Raw genomic sequence first — 26,140 nt, 5'->3', positions numbered from 1 at the left:
TGAACATTACGTTCGTGTTTCCCATATTAATTTGCTACCCGACTTCCTTGCTCTTTAAGGTGGTGTAAACGGACAAGTTTTGCCGATAAGATGTCACTACAGTCTTCGTACTTTTTTTTTCCTATTTTTTACCTTACACGAAAATTCACGATTTCTCTTACAAATTTCAACCTACAGACTTCAAATTTTTAGAGAAGGAACTTCATAACGTATCGAAGGCAAGAATCTGTGTTGATTTTTTATTTAGAATTTTCTTCATTCTTGAAATAGTTTGATTGATGAAATGGATAACCAGACCTTTACCAATGGAACTGTTTCAACAATGAAGAAAGTTCTAAATAAAAAATCTGCGCAAATTTTTGCCTTCGATAGGTTATGAAGTCCCTTCTCTAAAAATTTGAAGTATGTAGGTTGAAATTTGTAAGAAGAAAATTCGTGGATTTTCGTAAAAGAAAAAAGAAAGAAAGAAAAAAAAGGGTACGAAGACTGTAATGACATCTTATCGACAAAATTTGTCTCTTTAAACCAACCTCAAATTGAGCTGTGTATGTTTTCCGTGATGTTGTTTGCATGATATTAAAATATATAGAAACAGAATAAACAAATAATAAACGCCCTTAATAGGTATAGAATAAAACGTGAGCTCCTTGGTTGCTATATGGTTAGCATAATAGTCCTTGGTGCGGGAGACGCGGATTCGATTCCCAGTAGGAGCTCATGTGGTTCGCGTCGCATGTTAAGCTGTAGATTCACGTGTCGTACAGTCTTGGTGCTGAAAAGTGACACTAAATAATAATAGGAAGAAGAAAAGGAGAGGAGCACGAAAATGTTTGTGACAGGTATAGATACTTATCTTTATCCAAATGTTAGCGCTTGGCGTGGGAGACCCGGGTTCGATTTCCGGCGGGAGCTCATGCGTTTTTTGATTCCACGTTAATCAGCAGGTCCACGTGTCATATAGCCTCGCTGCTGAACGGGACATTAAACTCAAAATCAACCAAATGTTAGCGCGCTCGTTCGAATTATTTATGTAAATTTAGCATCGTAAGGTAAATGGAGAGCCACTTCGTGTAAGATAGCGAAGATCAATCTAGAACTCAGATACAATCGCAGGGGTAGCCTATGTACTACCACCATACTATTGGTCGCAGGGGCATTTGGCTCGTCGTAGAGCGTGAGCCTTGCCATATAAGACTTGCAGAAATAATTCTACATAATTGTAAGTTGCTGAATCACTGTTCAGTTTCGTGTTAGACTTCACAAGTTAACAGAACAGACATTTAAATAATCATAAAGAGTGATGATTGGACTTGGGACACTGAGGCTTATGAGACAGGACTTACCTGTTAAAGTGGAATCTGAACCTCTGCTCGGATCGAATTTTTTTTATCTAGGTCTCACCGGAGATTAAACCTTGGACGGTGCGCATTAACCACGTGGACACGGAAGGGCAAAAACTTGAAAGAATTAATTGTTATGAGACATTACACTACATCTTTATAATAATTATTTACTAACGGCCTATATCCGTAATCTTGAAAACGTACGGAAAGTTAAAGGTTGTAAGATGTATTTATTTTTGTTATAAAATTATAATGGGCACCCTGTGTCTCTTGATGTACATTTAATTTGATAGAATATGGCGCTCTTTATTTCTAGATAAATATATACTTATGTGTGTGTGTGTCCGTGTATTAAAATAATTGCTGAATCCTTTTAATAATGACTTAGTGCAAATATTGAATTATTTTTTATTGATGTGTTTTGTGAAAAGTTAGTGCTTGATTATGATGTCGATTAGTGTATCTCCCCTTCCCAGTATCCTGAGGACACAGTTACCGAGCCGCAGGAGAGCGAAGATTGTGTCTTGGACTGCCCGAAGACAACGGAGAAGACATGCGCGCTTTCAACGTGTTGTGGACCTTCCAAACAGGTAAGAGACTTCAGTTCGATAAGTTGGATCGTATATTAAAGAAAAGGCATTGAGGGTGTGTGCTTATAAGTTGTTATAATGCATATATATACTATTTTTTAAGTAATAATATACTTATGATTTTAAATACCAACATCATTTTTTTTTTCCCTCAATAAATGAATGAAAGTTTTAATGTAATAGAGAGAACGTGTTGCACATTATTCTTAATCTAAAGATACAATTAACAATATTGTGCCTCTGTCAGTTATATCTGTAAGTGAAGATTTTAATGTTTTAATTTCTTATATTTATTCTGTATAGTTCCTTTAATATTTATAATTTTGAACGCTGGCAGTATTTTCCATATAAAGTAAATAATTATTACAAAATTTACCAATAGCTGCGTCTTGTTAAAATTGTCCTAAACTGTTTCTATAGGCTCGCGATGTCTTCATCAGTAGGTCGCGGTTATTGAAAAAAATCTTGTCATAATACTGTAGATGGATGGGAAGTATACAGAGGACTGTGGGTTAATCTAACCACACAATAAATCAAGTATTCACGTTTTCTGTTACGTATTGCTTCATTTTCATTCTTTATATATTTCATCCATATCTTTGTGCTAGCATCATCAGAGGAACGAATTTTTGAATCTTGAGCTTCCTCCTATACAAACAGTTAGCTGCTCCCCAAAAACATATCTACTTCTTCGGTTTCCTCTCCATCCCTTCCTCCAAGAAATCATAGCTGGCGTCACTCCTACTGAATCTTACGGAATTTTCGCATTTTCTAGGCGCGTTTTATACTTGGAAAGGTTTCGGTGTAAGCTTCGTAAGATTATAAATTTCTAGTTAATAAAGCAAGTACTTAATTTTGATGTTTTGGCGATTTAACTATTTTGAAATATAATTACAGTCAAATTTTCCGAAATCGCTAAAACTCTGTCTTAATCATATCTACATAATATAACAGCATTCATTTCAGAAAGATGTTTATTTCTGATTAGTCTACAAGGAATTCAGTTTTGTAAGTTGTACCACCATATTAACTATACACATATTACAGGACGCACATACACATTACTAACTTCTCATCCTGAACTCACATATAGAAATCTTGTACAAGTAGACCTACTATAAGTCACCTTTCCGGCATACCTCGTATTTATGGTCACATACACAAACTTTACATCGTGGCCCTTTTTAGCGTAGTCACTAACACACTCGTCTTTCATGCTAGCGGTCTAGTGTTCGATTCCCGATGGGAGCATCGAACGAAAAAGTGTAAAAGCTTTTTCAGACCAATCATCCGGAATAAGGTTTTCCTCGTTCACATCACGCAAATGCCGAAATGATACCTAACAAAAGGGTCCCAGACCGCTTACATCCCAGTTCCCCATGCAGTGTGATCACGAGGGTCAAAAGGTCTCGTTACAACAGATAGATAAGTTCGCACCAAACTGTGATTAAAACGATTAGTTCTAGGTTACGAAGTACTTTCTGCTCATTGATTTATAAATCAGTATCATAAAACAGTTTCCCTCCCATCATAAAACAGCTCCTTACGCTATTCATCCACGCCTTGCCCCATGACTCGACGTTTTCCTGGCTTGTGGAGATTGCCGAAATCAAGTTTTGATGGTGAGATATGAGAATAAATGTTCATGATAATTTTAAGTATTTTCGTCGTATTTTACTTATAATTTAAGTACAGTATTTTACTTATAATTTAAGTACAGGGATAGAAAAAACCAAGATTTGTTTAAAAAGATTTTTTTTTTTTCTGGTTTAAACCTGGCTTTTTGATTTAAATAGATTTGCTTTATTTATTTAGGTTGCATATGGATAGAAATAAGTTTGTGTGGCTATAACATTTTTATGCAACAACGAGGTTATAAAGGACGATACGTACAGCTTAAAGTGGGATCCGGACCACTACTCTTTGCACATGAAAGAAATTTTCCTACACCTAGACTTGAACCCAGGACTTCTTGATTACGAAGGCAACAAGTCCACCAACTTATTCACGAAGGACACCTGATAGAAATACGTTATACTTATCTTGCATACTTAATGAATATTTTAAGAGTCACTTCAGAAGGGCAGAAAGATCCACAACTGCCCAAGTGAAATCACTGTACAGTTCTACACTTACTGAAATAAGTAAACAGTTTCAAAAGACTGCGAAGTATAGAAGAATCCAAGTTAGTTCAGTGAGTCAGAAAAACAGCGACTTAATTCAATTTGTATATCAGTAATTAAAAAAAAAAATCATTTGAATTCACTCTGGCTCTGAACCATTCATACATATACGTGTATACATGTGTAGAAAATACTTTTGATTTCAATAATCACTTACATTCATGTTTCATGGGTTTGTAATGTATAAGAAAAAACCTTGATACTTTTAGATACTTGGAAACGTCACCATAAACTTCACAGAATTTGTGACATATTGCTTTATAAGTTATTTTTTAAAAATTTAAACCTAAAAATAAAAACTGGTTTAAATACGAGGGTCACTGCAAAAGTCATGGTAACTATCTTTTTTTCTCAAAAATGGTAACGAATAAAAAAAAAATCTGAAATATGCAAATAGAAGGTTATTTCATATGTAAATATTACATGTAGGGAGATGGATGAACACACACACACACCGCCGTAAAGATACAGCACGATAAAGAAAAAGACGAGAAAAAATTTGTCGTTTCAGACGTGTTTTACTGTTAATTGCCACAGTACATAATAGTATAGGGCAGGAACATATACCTGTGACATCTTACAGTCCCTGACATCTTGTGGATTCTTGAGGAGACTCCTGATGCCATGGAATACACGTAGTTTGTAATGTACTATTGTGTACTGTTACCATTCACAGTAAAACACTTTTGAAACGACAAAAAATTTTTCTCGTGCTATATATTTATGGTGGTATGTGTGTTCATTCATCTCTCGACATGTAACATTTACTTATAAACTAACCTTCTATTTCGATATTTCGTTTTCATTTTTTTTATTCGTTACCATTTTCGAGAAAAAAAAATAGTTGCCATGACTTTTGCAATGACCCTCGTATTTAAATAATCAGTAGAAGACATCAGATAAATAAGATCTAAAATATTCTTTTATTTCCTGGAAAGCAAAGAAAGCGCGTCTCCATATATATGAATGAGCTAAACAATAAAGGTGGTGATGGTTCTGTATAGCCTTAAACTGTAACTTTCTTTACACAGAATGCATGGGTGATTCATGGTCGATGAGACATGGTATTGGTACATGTATAATAGTTTACAAAATATTAGAAAAATATTTTTGATATTTCATAATGAGAGGGTATCAGAGGCGTATAATAGTGTTAAGAAGCTCTCGAAATCGGAAACTGCATACATCTCTTGAGATAAACACACACTTTGAATACTAAAATGAACCCAAGACTTATTTTTACTTATAGTACTTGAATGAGTAGGCCTGGAACGAACTAGGCAATGGTAGTTTTTTTTTTTTTTTTTTTTTGTAATATTGAAGCAATATGTTCAAATGGTCTTCCGCACTTTACAACGCATTATGTTGTCTCTGCGTCATGGAAAATTGTACACACATTTTTTGTTCACCTGTTCCAAGAGAAGACTATGCAGAGGGTGTGCACTTCTGGTAACTTACAGGTTCGTTCAAAAGAACCTGACCACCTCACAACGGTATGATGGAAATTTTAACACTGGATTTAAACAGATGATTTGATTTTTATGTCATCAATAGATACATATATTGCTTTTCAAAGAAAATTGAATGGACTTTAGAAAAAAGCAACAAAAAAACCAAATATTCGTACATAGAGCAATTAGTTGGTGTAAGGTTGGCGCGGCCAAATCATCCTCAGGCAGCTTCAATGGAAGCAGAACACCATTAAAGCAACCCACATGTTTTTTTGTTACATGAGAGAGTATTTCGAAGTCTTTGTAGTTGAGAGTAGTCGTTGTGGTCGTTTGCATTTGTTTTAACCTTCTGTACAGAGAAAACGATGCACAAACTTAACCCGTTGTTTTGTTTTTCAAGCTTCATACTGAATATGTTGGATTACTTTAAAGGGACTACCTTAATGTTTTTTTAACAGTGATACTATTATTATTGATACATATTAGCAAAGCATATCCATTTTTAATATAATTTAATATAAATTATATTTATAAATTAATATAATATGGTAACAACGCGTCCCGTCGACAACATACTCGTGCCGTTTATGACTTGTGTGAAGTTACTTGAGCTCCGTCGTAGCTAAGCTGTTAATGTACGCGCCTTTGGCGTGGAAGACCCAGTTTCGATTTCCGGATGGAGCTCATAGGGTTTGGATTCCACATTAAACTGTAAGTCCATGTCTCATATAGTCTCGCTGCTGAAAGGGATGCTAAACTGAAAATCATATCAAATCAGATGTGTGGGGTTATGAATGCAGTTAGAGTGAAGTTTTTGCTTGAGTACAAAGAAAGCCGGTTGGGGACGATTTGAACGTGGCAAATATATCAAGTGAAGTTGAACCCACACTGCTGTGCTCTTAAAGAAAAAAGAAAAGAAAAGAAAGAAAAAAACGTGAACTCACAGTTGCAGATCATGTGCAATGTTAAACTCGAATCAACCGATTGGTCCCTCGTGACTATATTATTAGCGTGTCGGTTATTGTGGAAGCTCATGTAGTTCGAATTTCACGGTAAGCTGTAGGACCACATTTTATATACACCTTCGGAGGTAGAAGGGACACTAAACTCTAGTCCATCAATCTGATCAGGCAGTCAATTGATCCAGCATGTAAAAAGACCAAATAGCTTACTTTTATCAAGCATTTCTAGCTCCTGGAAATTTGCGTCCGGATCTTGTCGGAGACAGTTCGTTGTCATGGTCTAAAGAAAAAAAAAAAAATCATTGATACAGATTAAAATATTTCTAAGTGTAATAGAACATGATGAAATTAAATTAAATTTATAGTTTAACTTCCTACAATTGTGCTCTTTAGGCGAATGAAAATGAATGGTTGTGAAATTACATTCAAAGTGCTCTTTACAAATCAAACCTCGAACTACGTGCACCAAAGGCATATGCGCAGGGCACAAACCAGCGGGGAAGTCGAGTAGAATGTGGTTTAAGTTGCTATATTGCAGTTGTCAGATCTTAAAGATCACCGTGATTGAAGGCGGAGTTAATTGTCTTCGTAAATATTGGAAGCGTCATAATTGGTGACTGGAAAGTACTTGTCCTATAAGAGGTAGGTTTAGGGAAAATTAATGGTCCTACCAGAATTATATATTTGTAATTATCTTCTGTTCGTGCCCTTGTAAATCAGAAATCTTCTTGCGCCCCTGTACCTACTAAACTTGCGTAATAAAGCGAAATTGAATGGATGCAAATTAATTTGTAATTTGAACACTTACGGCGCCATAGTTTGTTTAAATTCTTGAATTGAGTGAGGTAGCCCATTCCGTAATTTTCAGTATTCTTTCAAATATTAAGGACAATTTTCAGCAATTACGATTTTAAAATTGTATTCTGATGCCTTCAAAGAGACACTGAAGTATATGCTTCCAGTACTGAAAGCTGTTTTACAGATGAGGAAATACGCGCTGGCGTTTACGAGGCTATATAAATATAAAGTTACATTGGTATCACTAAGCGCAATATATAAATAATAAGTAAGCAACATATCACATGTTTGCTTACTTTTTTTTTTTCCTACTTGTAGGTTTCACAGGAACCTCCATGCGACGTTTCCTATAGGACCATGCCCCCGCCAGTGAAGGTTTCCTTTTCGTTCGGCTCGCACTCTTTCTTCGTTTAACTGACATTTGTTTTGAGTATGTTAATATTGACCATATTGTGGAAGGGCTGTCTTCTTTCTATTCCCCATGTAGACGGGGGGGGGGGGGAGATTCTTTTAATCTAGCTTTTTATAGATCTCCCTAACTGCAATGCTGCATTGATTTTATCCTCCCGAGATTTTTTCGATGCGTGTTATATGTGACAGTTGTTCCCTTATCCACCAACTGGGAGTGCCTGTTACGGTAGCTCCCCAGGATTAAAAGGCCGAGAAATTCAATTAACTCCGATATGGAAAGCAGTTACTGGAGTTGGATTTATAGTATTTATAAGAAGACAGGACGACGAGTAAGGAGTAACAACATACTAAACGGGAGTGTCATAGCAGTAAAACTAGCTACCAAACTAAGGGGTACTTTCATCCAGATATAAATATGCCAATGACAGCGCACGATGATGAAGTAGTGGAGAAAGTTTATGATCTTGTCGAAAACATCTCGAAAGACGTAAAAGGAGAAGAAAATCTTATTCTGGTAGGAGATAGGAATGCTATCGTAGAAGAAGACACAGAAGGGAAACCAGTAGGAAAATATGGACTAAGAAATCGCAACGAAAGAGGAAAAAGGCTAATTGAATTTTGCACAAACAGCAATGTAATAGTAGCAAATACTTTGTTCCAAAAACGTAAGCGCAGGATTTATGCGTGGAAAATGCCTGGAGATATAAATAGATACCACATAGACTATATACTCGTTAAGGAAAGATTCAGAAACCAAACTAAGAATTATGGAAGTTACCGAGGTACAGTTTATATGAACAATGACCAGAACTTAGTCATGATGAGGAGTGAGTTGAAATTTAAAAAGTTAGGAATAAAGAAGGAAAGTGGAAAACTTGACATGCGAGCTTAAAAGCAAATAAATTCAAGAATATTATGTGAAAAAAAGTTAGCACAGAAACCAACGAAGGATGAAATTAACAAGGAATGGTCATTCATAAAAACTGGCCTGTTTTTACTACTGCAAAAGAAGTATTAGATCACGAAGAAAAACCAGGAAGAAATGCCAAGAAAATTCTGAATTTAATATATATGAGAAGGAAATTGAAGAACAAAAAGAAGCAATACAAAAGAATAAGAAATCAGATCGTTCGAAAATGCAGACTTGGCAAGAAGTGAATAAAACAATACTGTGAAGAAATAGAAAGAAGAGTAGATGTGGATTATAAGAGGAAAAGAGGAACTTCAAACCATGAAGACTAAACACCAATGTACTAAAAGATAAAGAAGGGAGACCTATGACTAAATCTGGAGATAAAATGAAAGCACGGAAGAAATACATGGAAAGGCCCTACTGGAAGCGATAACCAGTTAGAAGAATTAGAACCCAGGAATAATATATCTGCAAAACCATCGATACATTTTGTTTGCCTGTCTTTTATCGACGCTAGGTTTGCTACCCTCTCTTTGCTCTATTGAGGAATTTACAAGGAATCCGAACACCAACCTGTGACGTCACGGATTATCTAGTTGAAAATGACTGGAGTATAGTATGCAGAATAAAAGACTGTCCATGAGAGAAAAATTTAAGAGAGATAGATGTATGCTCAAAATAATGTCGTTACCTTCCAGCGCAACCGAGTTCTTTCGTTACGGCAGTATTGCCGATAGAAGAAGCAGAGACTGCTGCTAATTGGATGTGAGCGTAATCCGTACATTTAGTTCTGTACGTCCCGTCCCGTTGTTCGTGGCTTAATATTAGCAAACTCGGCCATATTTTTAGGACTATACTGAATACAAACAAATAAGAGGATGAGCAAAATTATTTTGGGCCCAAGGACGTAAAATAACGAAATATAGGTCTGGTAACGGGAGACTAAACAAACAAACAAATATTTTCGTTGTTTTTATTCTTCTCTTTGATAGTAGAGTTGTACAGAATTTGGTGTAAGACAAAAAATAAAAGGGAAACTTTGGACATCAGTTTATATAATGGGAAAATATCTTTTAACAGGTTCACGAATTAGGAAATGAAATTTGGATTTTCTCTTCTAAACTAGTTAAATGTTACAGTAAAATGAGTAATTAGAGTAAACTGATGTTTTTTTTTTATTCTTTTCTATGTGTTTTGTTTATAATAATTTCAATTTAAATAATTTGGTTTTAAGTTTTCTTTGCTATAATTGCATTTTGTTTAATTATTTCTTCTTCTGTTGTTTAATTTATACTGTAACAAGACGTAAATAGTACTTTATTTCAATTTTTGTATTATTTTTATATTTTTACATCGAACTTGGAAAGTCAAAATATCATAAAAGGGATAGATTTAAAGCAAGTCATTCAAGGTAGGTAGATCAAATCGGTATTGAATATACAATGAATAATTAGATAATAAATTTTAGTTTCACAGTCTTGTATTTCTACTTCATGGCCTGCAGGGTTGTAACAAAACAGAGAAAAGTAATTAAAAAAACAGTAAAAATGTGCAGTTCTGCAGAAAAGATACTAATTTTATCCGATAATTGAAATTAGGCGAACTAGGCTGACATCTTCATGGGTGAGAAGAACATTTGGCTCAAAAATAGTGTACAGTTCTGTTGTCTTATTGTTTTCTATTTGCTCTTTAAGATAATAATCTCATTTTGCTATCAACCGAAATTCTCTCTTTTGTATAGAACTGTGAGTATTACCTTTTTGTCTTGATGTTCCACTCGCATTTTTGTATACAGTAATAATATAATAAATGCAACGATAATTTAGAACAGAGCAATAATCTTTGGTTACACAAGGTCTTGCTTCACTTCCAAAATCCACAAGGCTTAACTGTACGTTTTAGAGATGAATCCTGCAACATGTAAATCTTCGGGTGTAGACGAAACTCCGTCCGGCTTAATTTTAGCTGGAGGGGAAAAATTGTGGAACAAGATACACAGACTCATTCTTCTTATCGGGGGCGCGGTGGTTCTGTGGTAAAGCGTTCACCTCCGGTGCTTGGGGTCCCTGGTTCAATCCCACCTCGCGCTGTGTGGACTTTGTGGTGGACAAACACCGTGCTCGTAGGTTTTCTCGGGGTGCTCCCGTTTCCTCCCACTTTCTTCATTCCCCTATTTCATTCATTTCTCATCATCACAGTCTCCTTTAGCCCAGCCGGTATGACTGTGGGACGTAAAACTTAAGGATATCATTTCATTTCATTCTTCTTATCTGGAACAAAGAGGAATTGTCACAAGAGTGGAAAGAATCAGTCATTGTTCCAATTCAAAGAAAGGCAACAAAACTGACTGTAATAATTATCGAGGCATTTCTCTTCTGTGAACTTCCTACAAAATTCTCTCAAACATTCTGTTAGCAAGATTGACCCCATACGCAGATGAAATTATTGAAGATTATCAGTGTGGATTTAGACGTAATCGATCAACTATCTACTAGATATTTACCATTGGACAAATACTCGAAAAGAAATGAGATTACCATACTCTGGTACATCAATTATTTATTGATTTAGAAAGGCTCATGACTCGGTTAGGAGAGAGACATCGTACAACATTTTTACAGAATTTGGAATACCGAAAAAGCTAGTTCGATTAATTATGGTATGTTTAAATGAATCCCAAAGTAAAATGCGGATAGGAAAATTCTTATCCACGAGCTACCACGTTGATAATGACCTGAAACAAGGAGATGCGTTGTCCCCATTATTATTCAACTTTGTCCTGGAGTACAATCAAAGATAGCAACAAGGGCTCAGAGTTGAATGGTATTCACCAGGTTATGCGTATGCTGATGATGTAAATTTAATAGAGGATGAGAGAACAATAGAAAGAAATGCACAGGTCTTATTAAACGCTTGTAGGGACATGGATTTAGAAGTAAATTAGAGAAAACTAAATACATGAAAGTTCACTGCAAATTATGGATATGTTAAAATATCAAATAATACTATCGACAAACTGGATATTTTCAAATATCTATGATAAATATTAACAGACCAAAATTATATTCACGAAGAAATTAAATGTCTACTAAAAGCAGGTAATTTCGTATTATTGTTCAGTTCAAAATTATATCGTCGCGAATTTTGTCGAGGAATGTGAAGCTTAAAATATATAAAACGATAATCATGCATGTTGTTCTGTATGCTTGCAAAACATGGTCGCTTACTCTGAGAGAAGGACGTAGAATGAAAGCATTTGAGATGATGATTCTAAGACGAATATTCGGATCCAAGAGAAACGGGAATGGGGAATGGCGGAAACTTCATAACGAAGAAGTACGTAATTTATACGGTTTACCAAACGTTATTAGGATCATCAAGTATAGGAGACTCAGGTAGGCAGGTCATGTAGCCAGGATGGAACAAAGTAGGAACGCTTTCAAAGTCTTAACTGGAAATTCAATTGGAAAACGACCATTAGGAAGACTAGGGGCAGATGGAAGGACTATATTAAGATAGATCTCGCAGAAATGGAAATACAATGTAGAAACTGGATCCAGTTGCCGAGGAATAGAAGTCAATGGAGAGCTTTTATGAACGCGGCATTGAATCTCCGGGCTCCATAGGCCATAGAGTGAGTGAGTGAGTTAGTTATACTGCAACATGCTACTGCGGCCTGTCATGATGAAAATCAGTCATATATAATATCAGAAATATTATTAATATTTATATACGTTTATCTCTACCAATAATAGTCCAAGTGAATATTATTAGGGAAATCATTAAATTCGTCATCTGGAGTAATGATAAAGTAAAATTGTGTAGTTCATCATTTTCACATTATTCTTTTTGGGCTAAAGGATACAATAATAAAGCAGATCGTATTGCTAAAATAATTACCGAAAAGAGTAATTGGGAGCACCTGACCATGTTTGTCTGCAGAAAGTCTATATTGTGCTGCAGTAGTTCGAACACGTGAGTCAACCATATAGAGGTGAACGTTATAACACGCAGTTCCAAGTTGAATTAAATAGAGCATTCATGCTATACATATGCTAGTCTTTTGCATATTAAAAAACGTGATCAAATACTTAACTTTTTTTAATTTTTTTTTAAAAAAATGTATTAAGTAAAAATTTGACGTTTTAATGACAAGCAGTAGTAAGATAAATCTGCCGAAATGGCGTGTTTCTGTATTCATTTTAAAATGAAATGTTAGGTGCAAATAAGCACTCGCCCCTGGCGAGAGGTTCATCAGTGCGGGCGAGAGGTTCATCGGTGCGGGCGAGTATTTAATATCATACCGAAGGGAAGTAATTGATTTCTGTTGTGGGATGTGGACTAATAGCTTTTTTTTTTTTTTTTCTTGGGTTAGTAAAATTTTGTTGCTTATTTGCATCCCTGCGTTAATCCTTTGGCCATTACAGAAAAAGACAGCAAGAGAAAGATAAATGTTAACGGTCAAAAACTTCAAAAACACGGTTTGAGAAAAAAAAAAAAAAAGAAAAAGAAAGAAAATTGACATCAATATTTTGCGAAAAACTTGTACTTAGATAGTTATTGATAACCTTCAAAGTTCATTTATGAGCTTCTAGATCAAAAATGTTAATTTGTTTAAACAACATTAATTAAATAGATCTCTATTATAGATTGTACAGTGAAACTTTTAATTACACCACGTGCTGGAACTATACAGAAGTAGTCGTGTGCTGTTATTACTGCATTAGTTGGGCAGTTTTGTTACTAAAAAAAAACAAAATCTGTGTGAACCTTTCACTGTATAAAGAATTATGTGTCGAAGATTAGAGAGGCGTCTTTCTCTCGGCCAAACAAGTAATCAAGTTGATATGAACATGGGTCGAGGAACGCTGAGATTTGAATATATTCAGTTGTTTCACATGATAGTGGAGTTGGCTAGCATTGTTGCCTTTGGTTTGTCGATTCTTAGAGAATACATATAATACTGAAAAGGAACAATACTAGTAAATTAGCTGCAACATCTTATCACCTAACAAAAGTTACAGCATATCCATATATTAGAACGAATATTTCTCTAAGAAAAATAATGAAAAAACCTTATACATTATCTTTAAATCTTTATACAATTTTTATCATTTAACCAAGTTACAGCATATCCCTAGACTCAGTTAATATTCTTGTTGACCTGTGCAGGCTTGATCTTTTTAAGTTTCAGAAAAAAATGTTAAAACTAATAAGTGAAATTGCATAGTCGTAAAAAAAAAAAAAAAAAAAAAAAAAAAAAAAAAAAAAAAAAGATCTTCCATGGTTTATTTATATTTATTTTATTTAAGTCGAAGATTGACCTTTAATTGGTATTTAAACGCTATTACGTTTTTATAATGTCCAGTTAATTGATTTGGAACTTTGATTGTGTATGACGTAGGTACCAGAGGCCTCCACACCGAATTTCACATGTTTGTATAGCAGGCCAAGGTTTACCACGCCAAGTGTGATTCCCATCAGATAATTTTTCGTTTATTTATTTATAAGAAAAATATAACTCAAAATTTGACCGCCCATAACTTGGAAACCGACGGTCTGCACAACATAGCATTTCACACGTTTGAATAGCAGGTGACAGTCTGCCATCGTGCTATGATATACATTAAAGTTTAACGGATCTTGAGCATATTTGATTTTATTTACTTACTTATTTTAATGGGCTAGTTCAGAAGATTACGGTGTTCAGGTGGCAGGAATTTTAATTACTTGGGTGGGTGTTTATCTCCAGAGTGAAAGCATGATGCATAGTGGTCTGAAAAACTGAATTTATCCGGACAAAAATATTTGCTGTAGAACTGATGCTACGAGAGCATTGAAAATGTTACAAAAACTGAAGGTAAACATTACCCCGTAATATAGTATCAAGTTTGGACCAATGCCTGTATGTGTAGCATTGTAACATGTATAGAAGTAAATTAATATTACCTGTGCTACTTTATGATGGCGCAACTACATTTACCTTTTCTGATGATTGTGGGCTAACCGTGGCATGGGCAACTATAGAGATAATGTTAACAGAGAAATTATTAATTGAATTGAAACATTTATTTTTAAATATACATATTTAAGTGGGAAATGCTACATCATACACTAATAACAACAACATCTAACATGATGCATGTCCTCTCATAATTATGATTACAGAAGCTTATTTCTGCTTGAAATGTTGTGGTTTATACCAAGTAAACATAAAGATAGTAAGCATAATAAAACACGAAAATAAGTTCAATTTACTTTTACCTAAAGTTGAACAAAGGAAAAAGAATAAAATCTTTTTGAGTGGAAAATGTCTATTTAATTACCAAAAAAAAAAAAAAAAATCTTTTACTGTAAATTAGAAATAGTATGAACGTCCACATACATGTATCACGATGATATCTGGGGCTTCATTCCGCATCATTATCGTTCTCATCAGTTTCGTCTTTTGCGTTATCTGTGTCTACCCTTTTTTCTCCAGCTTCAAGAAGTCCAGGCCCAGGTGAACACATTTCGTTTCCTTGCAGCAGTCGAAGTGTTTCCTGAGGCATCTTCCTTTTTGGCGTTCGTTTTGCACTAGTAAGGAATGAGATGATTGGATCCGACGACACGAGCAAGTTGTGTAGTATGTCTGTCGTGACATGGATTTGAGAAGTCTTTCTGAAATGGTGTGCCCGGTAGTGGCGGAAATCTTTGTTCCTAGATTCCTGTGCCTCCTCCGAAAGAATACCTATAGGAACTAAAAAGTGTTTGATCACCTGTGATCCGTGCATTAGAATTTTATGCACTGTTGGTGACATCCGATACCAAGCGTAATGTTTTACGTACAGCGAGGCAGTTGCCTTAGTGTACTCATCAAATTTATAATAGTTCACGAGCCGACTACTGGACATAACCATGAGAATGATGCCAGAGCGTTTTATTAAATCCACGTCTACTCCAGTTGCATCTGCAGCCTTTTCTGGATGTGGGAAAAGTCGCCTTGCCACATTCCCCGTATTTGGCATACCTCCTCTGCCTTGAACATTTTTATCTACCGTGATACCCAATTCTCTAAGTGCTTGCTGAACAGCTATTTTTTGGTCACTAAGGTTTTTCTTCTCATTTGCTGTAGTGCCTCTAATAGAAGTTTTCTGCAGTTTCAGCTTCTAAGTAGTGTGGAGAGAACACTCAAAGAATTTTATCCTAGCGTGTAAAGTGGAGAGGCCATATTGAAAAGTTTTTTTCGAGGTGGTCGATTGCACACTTGTTAAAGATCATTCATCTGGGAGGAAAGGCACCCTTAAATGTAACACTTCTGACTAGATGATCCGGTTAGAGCCTTATCATTTTAGTATCTAGCATTGTACTAAGAAGCAAAGGATAAACATTTATATGTTTTTCCTTAACAATCACTTCTACAGGTCTCAGTTCACTGACTTCCTCCCGAACTTTTTCCACCTCAACTGTAGGTTGTGCGTTTTCTTTGACGTAGTTAAAACTGATTGATCTGCAGTACTTTGTGGAGGAGGGTACTGGATTTTTCCACACAGTTACTTTGGTATCAGAATTAGTTGTAGCGGTGAGTTGTAATGGTACTAGAGCAAACATGAAAACTGTTCCGGTTGAAATCCTGTTGTCAGTTACTTCGTTGTGAGCACGAGCTGCAAGAGCTAGGGAGGCTCAACATGAACTAATTGTAATTGCTGCTGCCATCACAACCTCATTTACAAAGCAGGTCCAGACGGGCGAAACACATGTCTTCAGGAAATTGAATCGTCTCACACAGACGCTTCGTGGTATGATCGATAAGACACTGCAGTGGAATAGGTGCTCCCTCTTCTGAAACGACAATTCCTGTTGGATAACACCTCTTCTTCGCATTTAGGATGTTATCGTATGGAGGATAGATGTCTGCGTTTCGACGTTTAGCCTTCTGTCTGGTACATGAGCATTGAAACTTTGACATCCTTGTTTTTATTAGGAAAGCCAATGCTTCATCATCAGACAATGGCGTAGGTTGGTTTGATTGTATTCTGACTTCTCGCCGAACCTGACGAACTTTCACTGCACGTGAAGGACAATATTCAGTGGATTCCAACAATAGATCTGCTGCAGCGTGCTTCCCTTCTGAATGAAAAACTGATTTAGTAGCAAATATAAGCTCTTTAGTTGGTGTCTCCGACCGTAGTTGTTCTGGTTTTCGGCTCTTGGATCTATCTGTCACCGACGAAAAGTCTTTGGCTGGTCGTCCTTTAGGCCTGGTACTGTTGAGTGGTTTATCAGGTGGCACAGAAGTCGGAGTAATCCAGGGTACATTGAATCTTCTATCGAACCAACTACGGTTTTGCGAACGAAATAGGTGATCTCTGTAACCAGCTTTTACCCACTTGCTCTGCAGAGTTGTACAGTAACCTTTGAGTCGATTACGCAGCTGAAGCTCACTGTCTTCATTCACTTGTGCAAGATACTGTGACAGCACGAACATCAGCAAGTATTCTAGAGAATCAGCTGGCCTACGTGACAATAATTTTGAATTTCGTTTGCGTAGGACCTCAAACAGTGTTCCATTTGTCACCATGGTTCTTGATTGTTTTTCCTGTAAGTATACAGAACAATTCGATTCTGTAATTTGACCTAACAGTCCAAACATAACTTATAAGTTGACTTACTGCAGAGCATCACATTCATACGATGTTTAATTGTTTCTTACAGTGATTCCCCATAAAATTTACTACGCACATCTAAAAATGAAAGTTAGTTGGACAAAAATACCCGCAAATCGTAAAAAGGAATAAAGTGGAACGAGAAAATACGTCGATTTCACAGGGAAACTTACTTTTCAAATGAATTCACATGCCGCAGACTTCTACTAGCCCCTTCTTTGCAAGTTCTAGACTATTGAAAATTCATCTTCTAGAAAATTTGTATAATCAAGTCATAGGATGATGTCATACTTAATAGTGTAAAATGTAGGAGCCCCACATCCGTGAGAACAACACAGGAAGGTGTCAACATATCATACATTCAGCCTCTAAAATTACTTTTCGAAAGCCACACTTGTATTGAATTTATGAACCTTCATTTGGCACAGCTTTTATTCGGATTAGCAAATCTAAAACAGGAGTGGTAACAAAGAAGACACATGGTTCTGGCAAAGGACAGATAGGGCCCGCGACAGAAATATGAAAATGGTATATCCAGTCTATTGGCACCACAACCCATCAAGATTTATTCAATTTCGTGATACTCAATTTTACTACTTTTGTCCGGCTAAATTCCATTTTCAGACTACTTTGCGACGCGTTCTACCGTAAACGTATTTAATGCTTAAATAACTGGTAGATGCTCTAGGATGTATATTTAACATAGAAAAGAACTCACCTTGCATCGTGTGGCCCCGCGTGACGTAGTCGCTAACGTTCTCGCCTTTGGTGCGAGCGGTCCCGAGTTCGATTCCCGGTGGAGGCACTCGGTCGAAAAAAGTGCAACAGCTTTTTCAGACCAGCGATCTTGAGTGAGATTTTTCCTAGTTCCCCTCATTCACACCAGGCAGATGTCGGGATGGTATCTAACATAATGGTACCAAGCCTCTTCATTCCATCCCCAATCCTTTCTTCCTTCCGTTTCTTGGATAGTGTGTGTGTGTTCGTGATGGATCAGTGTTAGAGCATTGACCTCTGGTACGTGGGGTCCATGGCTCGATCCCAGCTCGCGTCATGTGGTGGACGAATACCGTGTGCTTGGGTTTTTTCGGGGTTATCCTATTTCCTTCCACTTCATTCATTCTACCATTGCATTCAGTTTTCATTATCACCGTCCCTATATCCTAGCTGGCATAACCGTAGGACGTAAAATTGAAAGATTTCATTTTATTTTTTCGACATTCATTGGTTTCCTTTTTTAGGTATTGATTCTTTAGTGCGTTCAATCCTTCCATTTTATTTCACCGTGCTCGTGGGTTTTCTCGGCAGGGTGTCTACTGACCTGGAAAACCTTGAAAACCTGGAATTAGCCTGGAATTTACTTTTGGACCTGGAAAACCTGGAAATAGCCTGGAATTGGACGAGGAACCTGGAAGTTTTAAAATTGTTTTTCAAATATTGTTTTCGGGATTTTTGTAAAATAGAAGAAAGTATATTTTTGTTATATGTTTAAGTATATTTTTGTAAAATAGAAGAAAGTTATATACTACAGCGTAAGTTAAAAGCCAATAATAACTTATTCAGTGGAGATGTAGTTGAGAAAGACAGACAGACGTGAGCAGAGTGCAGGCGGTGAATGTGAATTGTGAATTTTTTTGCAGTATCGTTCGACGAAAGCGTAAACACTATCTCACAGAAAAGTCAAATGGACTTAGTGGTTCGTTTCTAGCACAGTGACGGAAATAAAGTTTTAACACGTTATTTAACATTAGTATTCCTTGGACATGATACTGCCCAGGATTTGTTAAGTACATTTATAAATACTTTCAGGTACAAGGGTCTCGATATTTGTAAGTTACTTTAGGTTTCTCTTGATGGCCCCAACGTTAACTTGAAATTTCTGAGTGATTTGAAGGCCTATCTGAGTGAAGAAAATGGTGAAGGTCCACAGCTTTTGGAGACAGGAACGTGCTCTTTACATATTGTTAATGGGGCTTTTAAGACTGCGCATACCAAAGCTGGTTGGAATGTGGCAGAGTTTTTGAGAGCGTTGTACTATTTATTCAAGGACTTCCCTTCAAGAAGAGCAGATTTCATGGCAGCATCTGGAACAGCAGTTTTCCCTCTTAAGTTTTGTTCTATTAGGTGGGTGGAGAATTCTAGTTATCAACCGTGCCATAACTATGATTCGTGCTTTAAATTTTATGTTGATGCAGTGAAAACAAAACCTCCTGAAACATCAAACTTGTCTGAAAGTAAAAGCTCACATCTCTGATGTACTGTTGCCTGCTAGATTAGGGTTCCTTCAGTCCGTATCTGTAGAACTAGAAGAATTCCTCACTAAGTACCAGACAGACAGTCCATTACTACCGTTTCTATGGAATGATCTAAACACGTTGATTCGTAGTTTAAGCCGCTTCGTGAAAGATGATGTCTTAAAAGTAGCTAAAACTTATCAAAAACATCTATTGAGGTCAGTTTTTTTTAATAAGGACATCTTAAAACCACTTAATCTAGTTGATGTTGGATTTTCTGCGATTACATCGCTTAAAAGAGTGAAGAATGTTGATATATTGAACTTTAAGAAAGAATGCAGAAGATTCTTGCAAGAACCTGTAAAAAACTTATGCTAAAATGTCCTTTAAAATACAGTGTAACACGAGCCGCAAATTGCTTGTCTCCAGAAACTATGACCAACGAAACCCGTCGTGAATCACGTATCACACTCGCCCTGGAGACATTTGTCGAGAAGGAGCAAATAACACCTGTAAATGCTGATATGGTGAAACGGGAATATTTAAAATTTTGTTCAGACCAAGACACAGCACGAGAACTGTCAAATTTCAGTTACAAAAATGACAGATTAGACGTTTTTCTCCATGATCTGTTAAGTAAAGGTGTCTCCAATGCGTTTAAAACATTCATGTATAAGATGTGTACTTTTTCATACCAACGCAGCAATGGAAAGGAGTTTCTCCATTAACAAAGAGTGCATTGTTGGAAATCTCCAAGAGGAGTGCTTGATTGCCCAGAGAAGTGTGTTGGATGCTGTGTGTGTTGCTGGTGACATACGTAATATGAATATCACAAAGGGTATGATCCAGTATGTGAGGAATGCATCAAGCAGAAGAAATGAATATCTGAAAGACCGCGGTGAAAAAGAAGACAGAGTAGCTCGAGAAAAGAAACATTAAGAAGAAAATAAGAGTTGGAATTAAAGAAGAAAAGAATACTAACTGACGCCGAAGCAGAAGTAGATGCGTTGGAAGAACAGACGAAAAAGTTAAAAGGGATGTTGAACTCTAGAAGTTAAATGTAAAAAACTGCTCACTGTGAAAGCTGTTTTCTATATTTGTTCATATAATGTGTGTGGTTCCATATTTTTTTCAGTTTTTTAAACTTTCATGTTACAATAAATTTTTAAATGTAACTGATGACCAGTCCCCATCCAAGAAGAATGTGCAGTAACGTTTAACAATATAGACTACTTTGCGTCAAGAATTTGTATTATATATGATCATTTTCTTTTTACTTCTAAACTAATACTAGTTTGACAAAAATGGCGGGAAAATAGCTTACTCACCGCTAAGTCCTACCAGTACTTAGCATAAAATACCACAAGAGTACTTTAAAGGGTGTGCTTGTAGTAAAATACTCTTGTGGTATTTTATCCCATAACTTAGCGGTGAGTAAGCTATTTTCCCGCCATTTTTGTCATTGTTCATCAACACTCACGTGCTACTACTATAATATTAGTTTATTTGAAGTAATGTTTTTGACGGAAATTTACTATTATACAGGGTGAACCTTAACTAAACCGATAAACTTCGGGAGGTGATTCCCGAATCCGAAACAAGAAAAAAATTCCTCTAATTTTTCTCCACGGTACATAGTTTTGGAGCTACAAGGTGCCGAAAGTGTGGAAAAATGAACTTCCGATGCCTATATTTCCAAACCTATCCAACGCAGGGAGTGCAGCTTAATATCTCTTTAAGGAAGTCTTATCTGTTCTGCTGAACATATGACTTCCTTTGTGAGATTTTAAGCAGCACTCTCTACTTTGGATAATTTTGGAAATGCAGGCGTCGGAAGTTCATTTTTCCACATTTTCAACACCTTTTAGCTCGGAAACTATGCGCCCTGGAGAAGAGTTAAAAGGACTTTTTTTTCTTGTTTGGGTGCCGAGAATCATTTCCCGAAGTTTGTCGGTTTAATTAAGGTTCACCCCTGTATAGTATTCCTACATAAGGATATTTAAAGCTACTGCACATTTTTCTCAACCGGCCTTCTGGTAGTGGATATTTTAATTAAACATTTTCTTGTGTAAAATGTTTTGAGAACCTACATTTCTGTCATTTTTTTCTTTTCATCTTGTCACTTAAAGAAACTATCACTTGCCATATGCATTCTCTAATTATAACCAGTTTTTGTTAAGAACTATATAAAATTGCATTAACTTATACGTGTTACAATAAATGTCACTCTACTGAATAGACCTGGAAAAAAAGGAAAAATAAACCTTGAAAACCTTGAAAAAACCTGGAATTTGAAAATGAACATTTAGTAGACACCCTGCTCGGGGTTCTCCCGTTTCCTCCCACTTTCTTCATTCCACCATTTCACTCATCTCTCATCATCACCGTCTCCTTTAGCCTAACCGGCATAACCGTGGGACGTAAAACTTAAAGATTTCATTTCATTTCCTTCCATTTTATTTATTAATTCATTTTTTTTATTTAATATCGTTTCGTTTTATTGGTACACTTATTTGGGCTTTCAAGCAATACATTTATTTCATTCATGTTTGGAGAAGAAAAAGTGATCATTCAAACTCACATGTTTTATGAGAAAAGTACATTCTTTCAATTGCGCAAGCATCCAGTTTCGTTTGCCCACTTGCTGCATCTAATATAAACTGAACTGCTAAACGAGACCTATAGACCAACAGTAGTTACCAGAAGCATTTTCCATGAGTGGATTTATAAACGAAATACTAAACTTAAAATTAATACGCCAGAACCTAAGAGCTCAAACTTTCAAGTGACGTAACTAAGAGGGAGTACCGGATTAGGGGGGCGCAAAACTGGGAAATATTTATTTTTCCTATTATTCCTATTTATTTTAAGGAAAGAAGTTTTAGCAAACTAAAGATCATATAAAATTATCTCAGAAATTTAACAGGACAACAGCGACTCACAACCTTAGGATCATATCCATAGACCATAAGTTAGCTTCAAAGCTATGTTTTGAGGATATTGTAAAAACCTTTGCAGCCAAAAGAGCCCGCAAAGTTAAATTTTAGTTCCAGATTTTTTGTTTTCATTTAACTTATATCGATTTGAGAGATTTGCAAAGTGCCCGAGTATAATACTCGAGACAACAGATTGACTGTCAGTCATAATTAAATATTCTATTCTAAAGCAACAGATAGTTGATTCATTCTACACATATGTTCTGTACATCCTGTCATTATAATAAGACTATACGAATATGCAAGCATACTACTCTCAGCTTATAATTATGTACTGCAGTTTTAAAATCAAGCTTTACCCCTTGATGAAAAATTAGAATAGGAGAATTACTGTGTGATGCCAATATCAAGTGTAGTCGGAGAGCGTTTTGATTTGGTTGGCCACAGGGATGGGGGGAGGCGCTAAGGTGAGTTCTTGTTCCGGGCAACAACTAGTCAGTTGTCACTGCAAACATTTTTTTTATTTATTTATTTTTTTACTTACTTACTTTTGTAGACAATTGAGAACAGGATGCGAAGTATGCGTCAGGTAATTCAATATTTATTTATTTTTTATTTTGTTTTTTTTAACTCAATGCTTTTTCACTTCTTTACATAAAGATATTTTGGCTTCCCAAGGGCGATATCTATGACTTTTATTTTCAAAAATACCAAAACACATTATTTTTTAAAACAGGAAGTGAAAATTTCGAGTGAGTGAAGAACTTTGCCGTTTGGGTAAGATGATATTTAAAAATATAATGCTTTCGTAATGTGTGGCAAATGTGTTTGTTGAGATTTGCTGAAAAATAATGTGTAAAAGTTACCGCATGAGCAAAACAAATGTGTGAGTTATACAAATAACATTTCGTTAACCTGTAAATGGCCATTTTTATCATAGGAAAGACCTTCAGCAATTGAACTGAAGTTAATTAACATTTAATTAATTGAACAGCTTGAAGTTCAGCTTTTAAAAGTTTAAATGATTCATATTATATAATGTCAATAATGTGGAATATAAAATCTCGTTAGCCAGGGCATGTTTTATTAAATCTTTTACTTATAATTTTACCATAATGGTAAGATAGAGGGTGTATAGAGTTAAAAGAGTAACATCACTCACTTGTCTACCATAAACGAAGACCAGTTTTCGATTATATTTAATAAACTCAGTTTCCTTGATTGGACTTTTTTAAAACTTAATAAATAGCTCAGTTAACCAATATACTAAATAACTTCTTCCTCTGCAAACGGTTAACTAATACACTAAATAACTATCCTCCAGAAAACTTCAGTTAACCAATATACTAAATAATTTCTTCTTCGACTAAACTTTAGTTAACTGTATACTAAGAAGTTTCTTCTTCATCTGAATTTCAGTTAACCAGTATAGTAAGTAGTTTCTTCTTGGGCTAGACTTTAGTTAACCAATATACTAAATAATTTCTTCCTCGGCTAAACTTCAGTTAACCAATATACTAAACAACTTCTTCCTCTACAAAACTTCAGTTAGCCAATGTGCTAAGTAACTTCTTCGTCTGCAAAGCTTCCATCGCAGAGTCGTATTATTTCTGTTCTTTTTGCGTACAGATTTGAAATTATATACATTAACATGCTCTCTACTATCCGTGATGCGCTAATAAACAGGAACTTGCATCTATGATGAGCATCAAGCAAACCAGCGTGAAAATTTGTTTATGCCTACATAGTAGGTGAGTGCACAAGCATTGCATCAAGCTGTTGAATGAAACTTCAAGTATATATTTTTTTTTTTAAAAAAAATATAGGTTTTCGTTTTGTATAATACGCGCTTATGTACAACAAAACAATGAAGTCAATGTACCTTGCGTATTCTTGTTGTTTATATTTATCAGGCTAATTACTTTGCCCCTTTTAAAAACCTCTGGTATCTTTAACAGATTATGTGTCTCCTACAAGTAGATCAAGTTACCCACTTACATTTCCAGTACTTAAATTCTTCTTTCATATATTCAAATGAAACGTCTTTTTAAAACACTTGTCACTTACTCCACTGCTTTTTTTCTGTAGATCACTTCCAAAACTTTCCTGAAGATAATTATCCTTTAATTAATAGAAGAGTTTGAAGTTCAACTTTTAAAACTTTAATTTATTTACATTGTATAATTAAAATAATATGAAATAAATAATCTTGTTATTCAGAGTAGATTCTTTGGTTTTTGGTAGATTTTTTATTTACAATTGTGTCATAAAGTTAAGGATAGAAAAGGATATATATATATATATATATATATATATATATATATATATATATATATATATATATATATATATATATATTATATGCGAGTTGTGGCAATTAAATAAGACTGGTGTCATAAATGCGATGTATTGCAAAGAAAGTTACAATTGACTATTAACCCCTTCACTATACTCCCCTTCCCTATCTATACACCGCTGCATACGTGCTTTCCATTGTTCAAAGCAGTGCTGTAGGTCATCAGATGTCACACTGTACAACAACTCTGCCGCTGTTCGTTTCACCTCTTCCACAGAATGAAAATGTGTTCCCTTCAATGCACTTTTCACTTTTGGAAATAGATAAAAGTCACGGGGAGCCAGGTCTGAGGAATACGGAGGATGGTCGAGCACAGGAATGTTCTTGGTTGCTAAAAACTGCTTCACAGAAAGGATATTGTGGACAGGCGCATTGTCTTGGTGGAGGATCCATACATCGTTCTTCCACAAATTTGGTCTCTTCTTCCTTATTCTTTCTCTCAGCTTGATTACGACTTCTTTGTAGTAGGTCTGATTCACCGTTTAACCCTGAGGCACCCATTCAGTCATGATGATACCCCTGATGTCGAAAAAAAAAAAAAAACGATGAGCATTGCCTGCACTTCCGACTTGCTCATTCGTGCTTTTTTCATTCTTGGCGATGTGGGAGTCTTCCAGTGCATGGACTGAGGCTTAGTCTCGGGGTCATACTGGAAAATCCATGTTTCATCACATATGATGACACATGTTAGCAAGTCTGGTTCTGCTTTAAATCGTTCCATGATGTCACAGCAAATGATCTTTCGAATGTCTTTTTGTTCCTGAGAGAGGTTTCTCGGGACAATTTTTGCACAAACTTTTGTCATGTTTAAATTGTCATGCAAAATTTGTCTTACTGTCTCTTTGTTAATGTTCGTCATGTCTGCGATCATCCGAATGCTCAGACGTCTGTCTTTTCGCACAAGTTCATTAATCTTTTGAACATTTTCGTCCGTTCTTGAACTCAAAGGGCGGCCGGGTAATTCATCATCTTCAACCTCCTCACTACCTTCTGAAAATAGTTTGTGCCATTCGAAAACTCGCGCACATGACATAGCATTATCACCATACACCTCTTTTAACATTGCACAACTTTCCGTCGGTGTTTTGTTTAATTTTACCAAAAATTTGATATTAATGCGCTGCTCAACTTCACTGTTCACTATGATTCCGGCACTACTACAGAACACTGTCCTTTTCATGCAAGCCTACAAAGAAAAGAAAAGTTTTTAGAATCATGAAACAAACAGTGGCTGCTCATGAAGGTCAAAAGATCAACAACACATCGTTAGTTACCTCTCCCTCACGATCCTGCGCGACAGGAAGTGGTCAGTCTCGTT

The 26,140-nt window shown here is 35.8% G+C and overlaps 1 protein-coding gene across 3 annotated transcripts in view; it reads left to right on the top strand.

Annotated features, from left to right (window-relative positions):
* ZnT63C (solute carrier family 30 member 1) overlaps positions 1–26,140 on the top strand; it is a 281,272-nt gene that overhangs the window by 232,758 nt on the left and 22,374 nt on the right. For 2 of the 3 annotated variants that reach the window (XM_081739113.1, XM_081739114.1), the window contains exon 9: positions 1,802–1,933. In XM_081739113.1, the coding sequence (XP_081595239.1) occupies positions 1,802–1,933 (132 nt within the window). The remainder of the gene's footprint in view (positions 1–1,801; positions 1,934–26,140) is intronic. The other variant, XM_081739115.1, reaches the window with a different exon arrangement.

Source organism: Thermobia domestica, chromosome 14, assembly GCF_964235325.1.
Source record: "Thermobia domestica chromosome 14, izTheDome1.hap1.1, whole genome shotgun sequence".
Taxonomy (NCBI): Eukaryota; Metazoa; Arthropoda; class Insecta; order Zygentoma; family Lepismatidae; genus Thermobia; species Thermobia domestica.
Note: the sequence above shows the minus strand (reverse complement) of the source record. Positions and strands in the feature narration are given on the sequence as shown.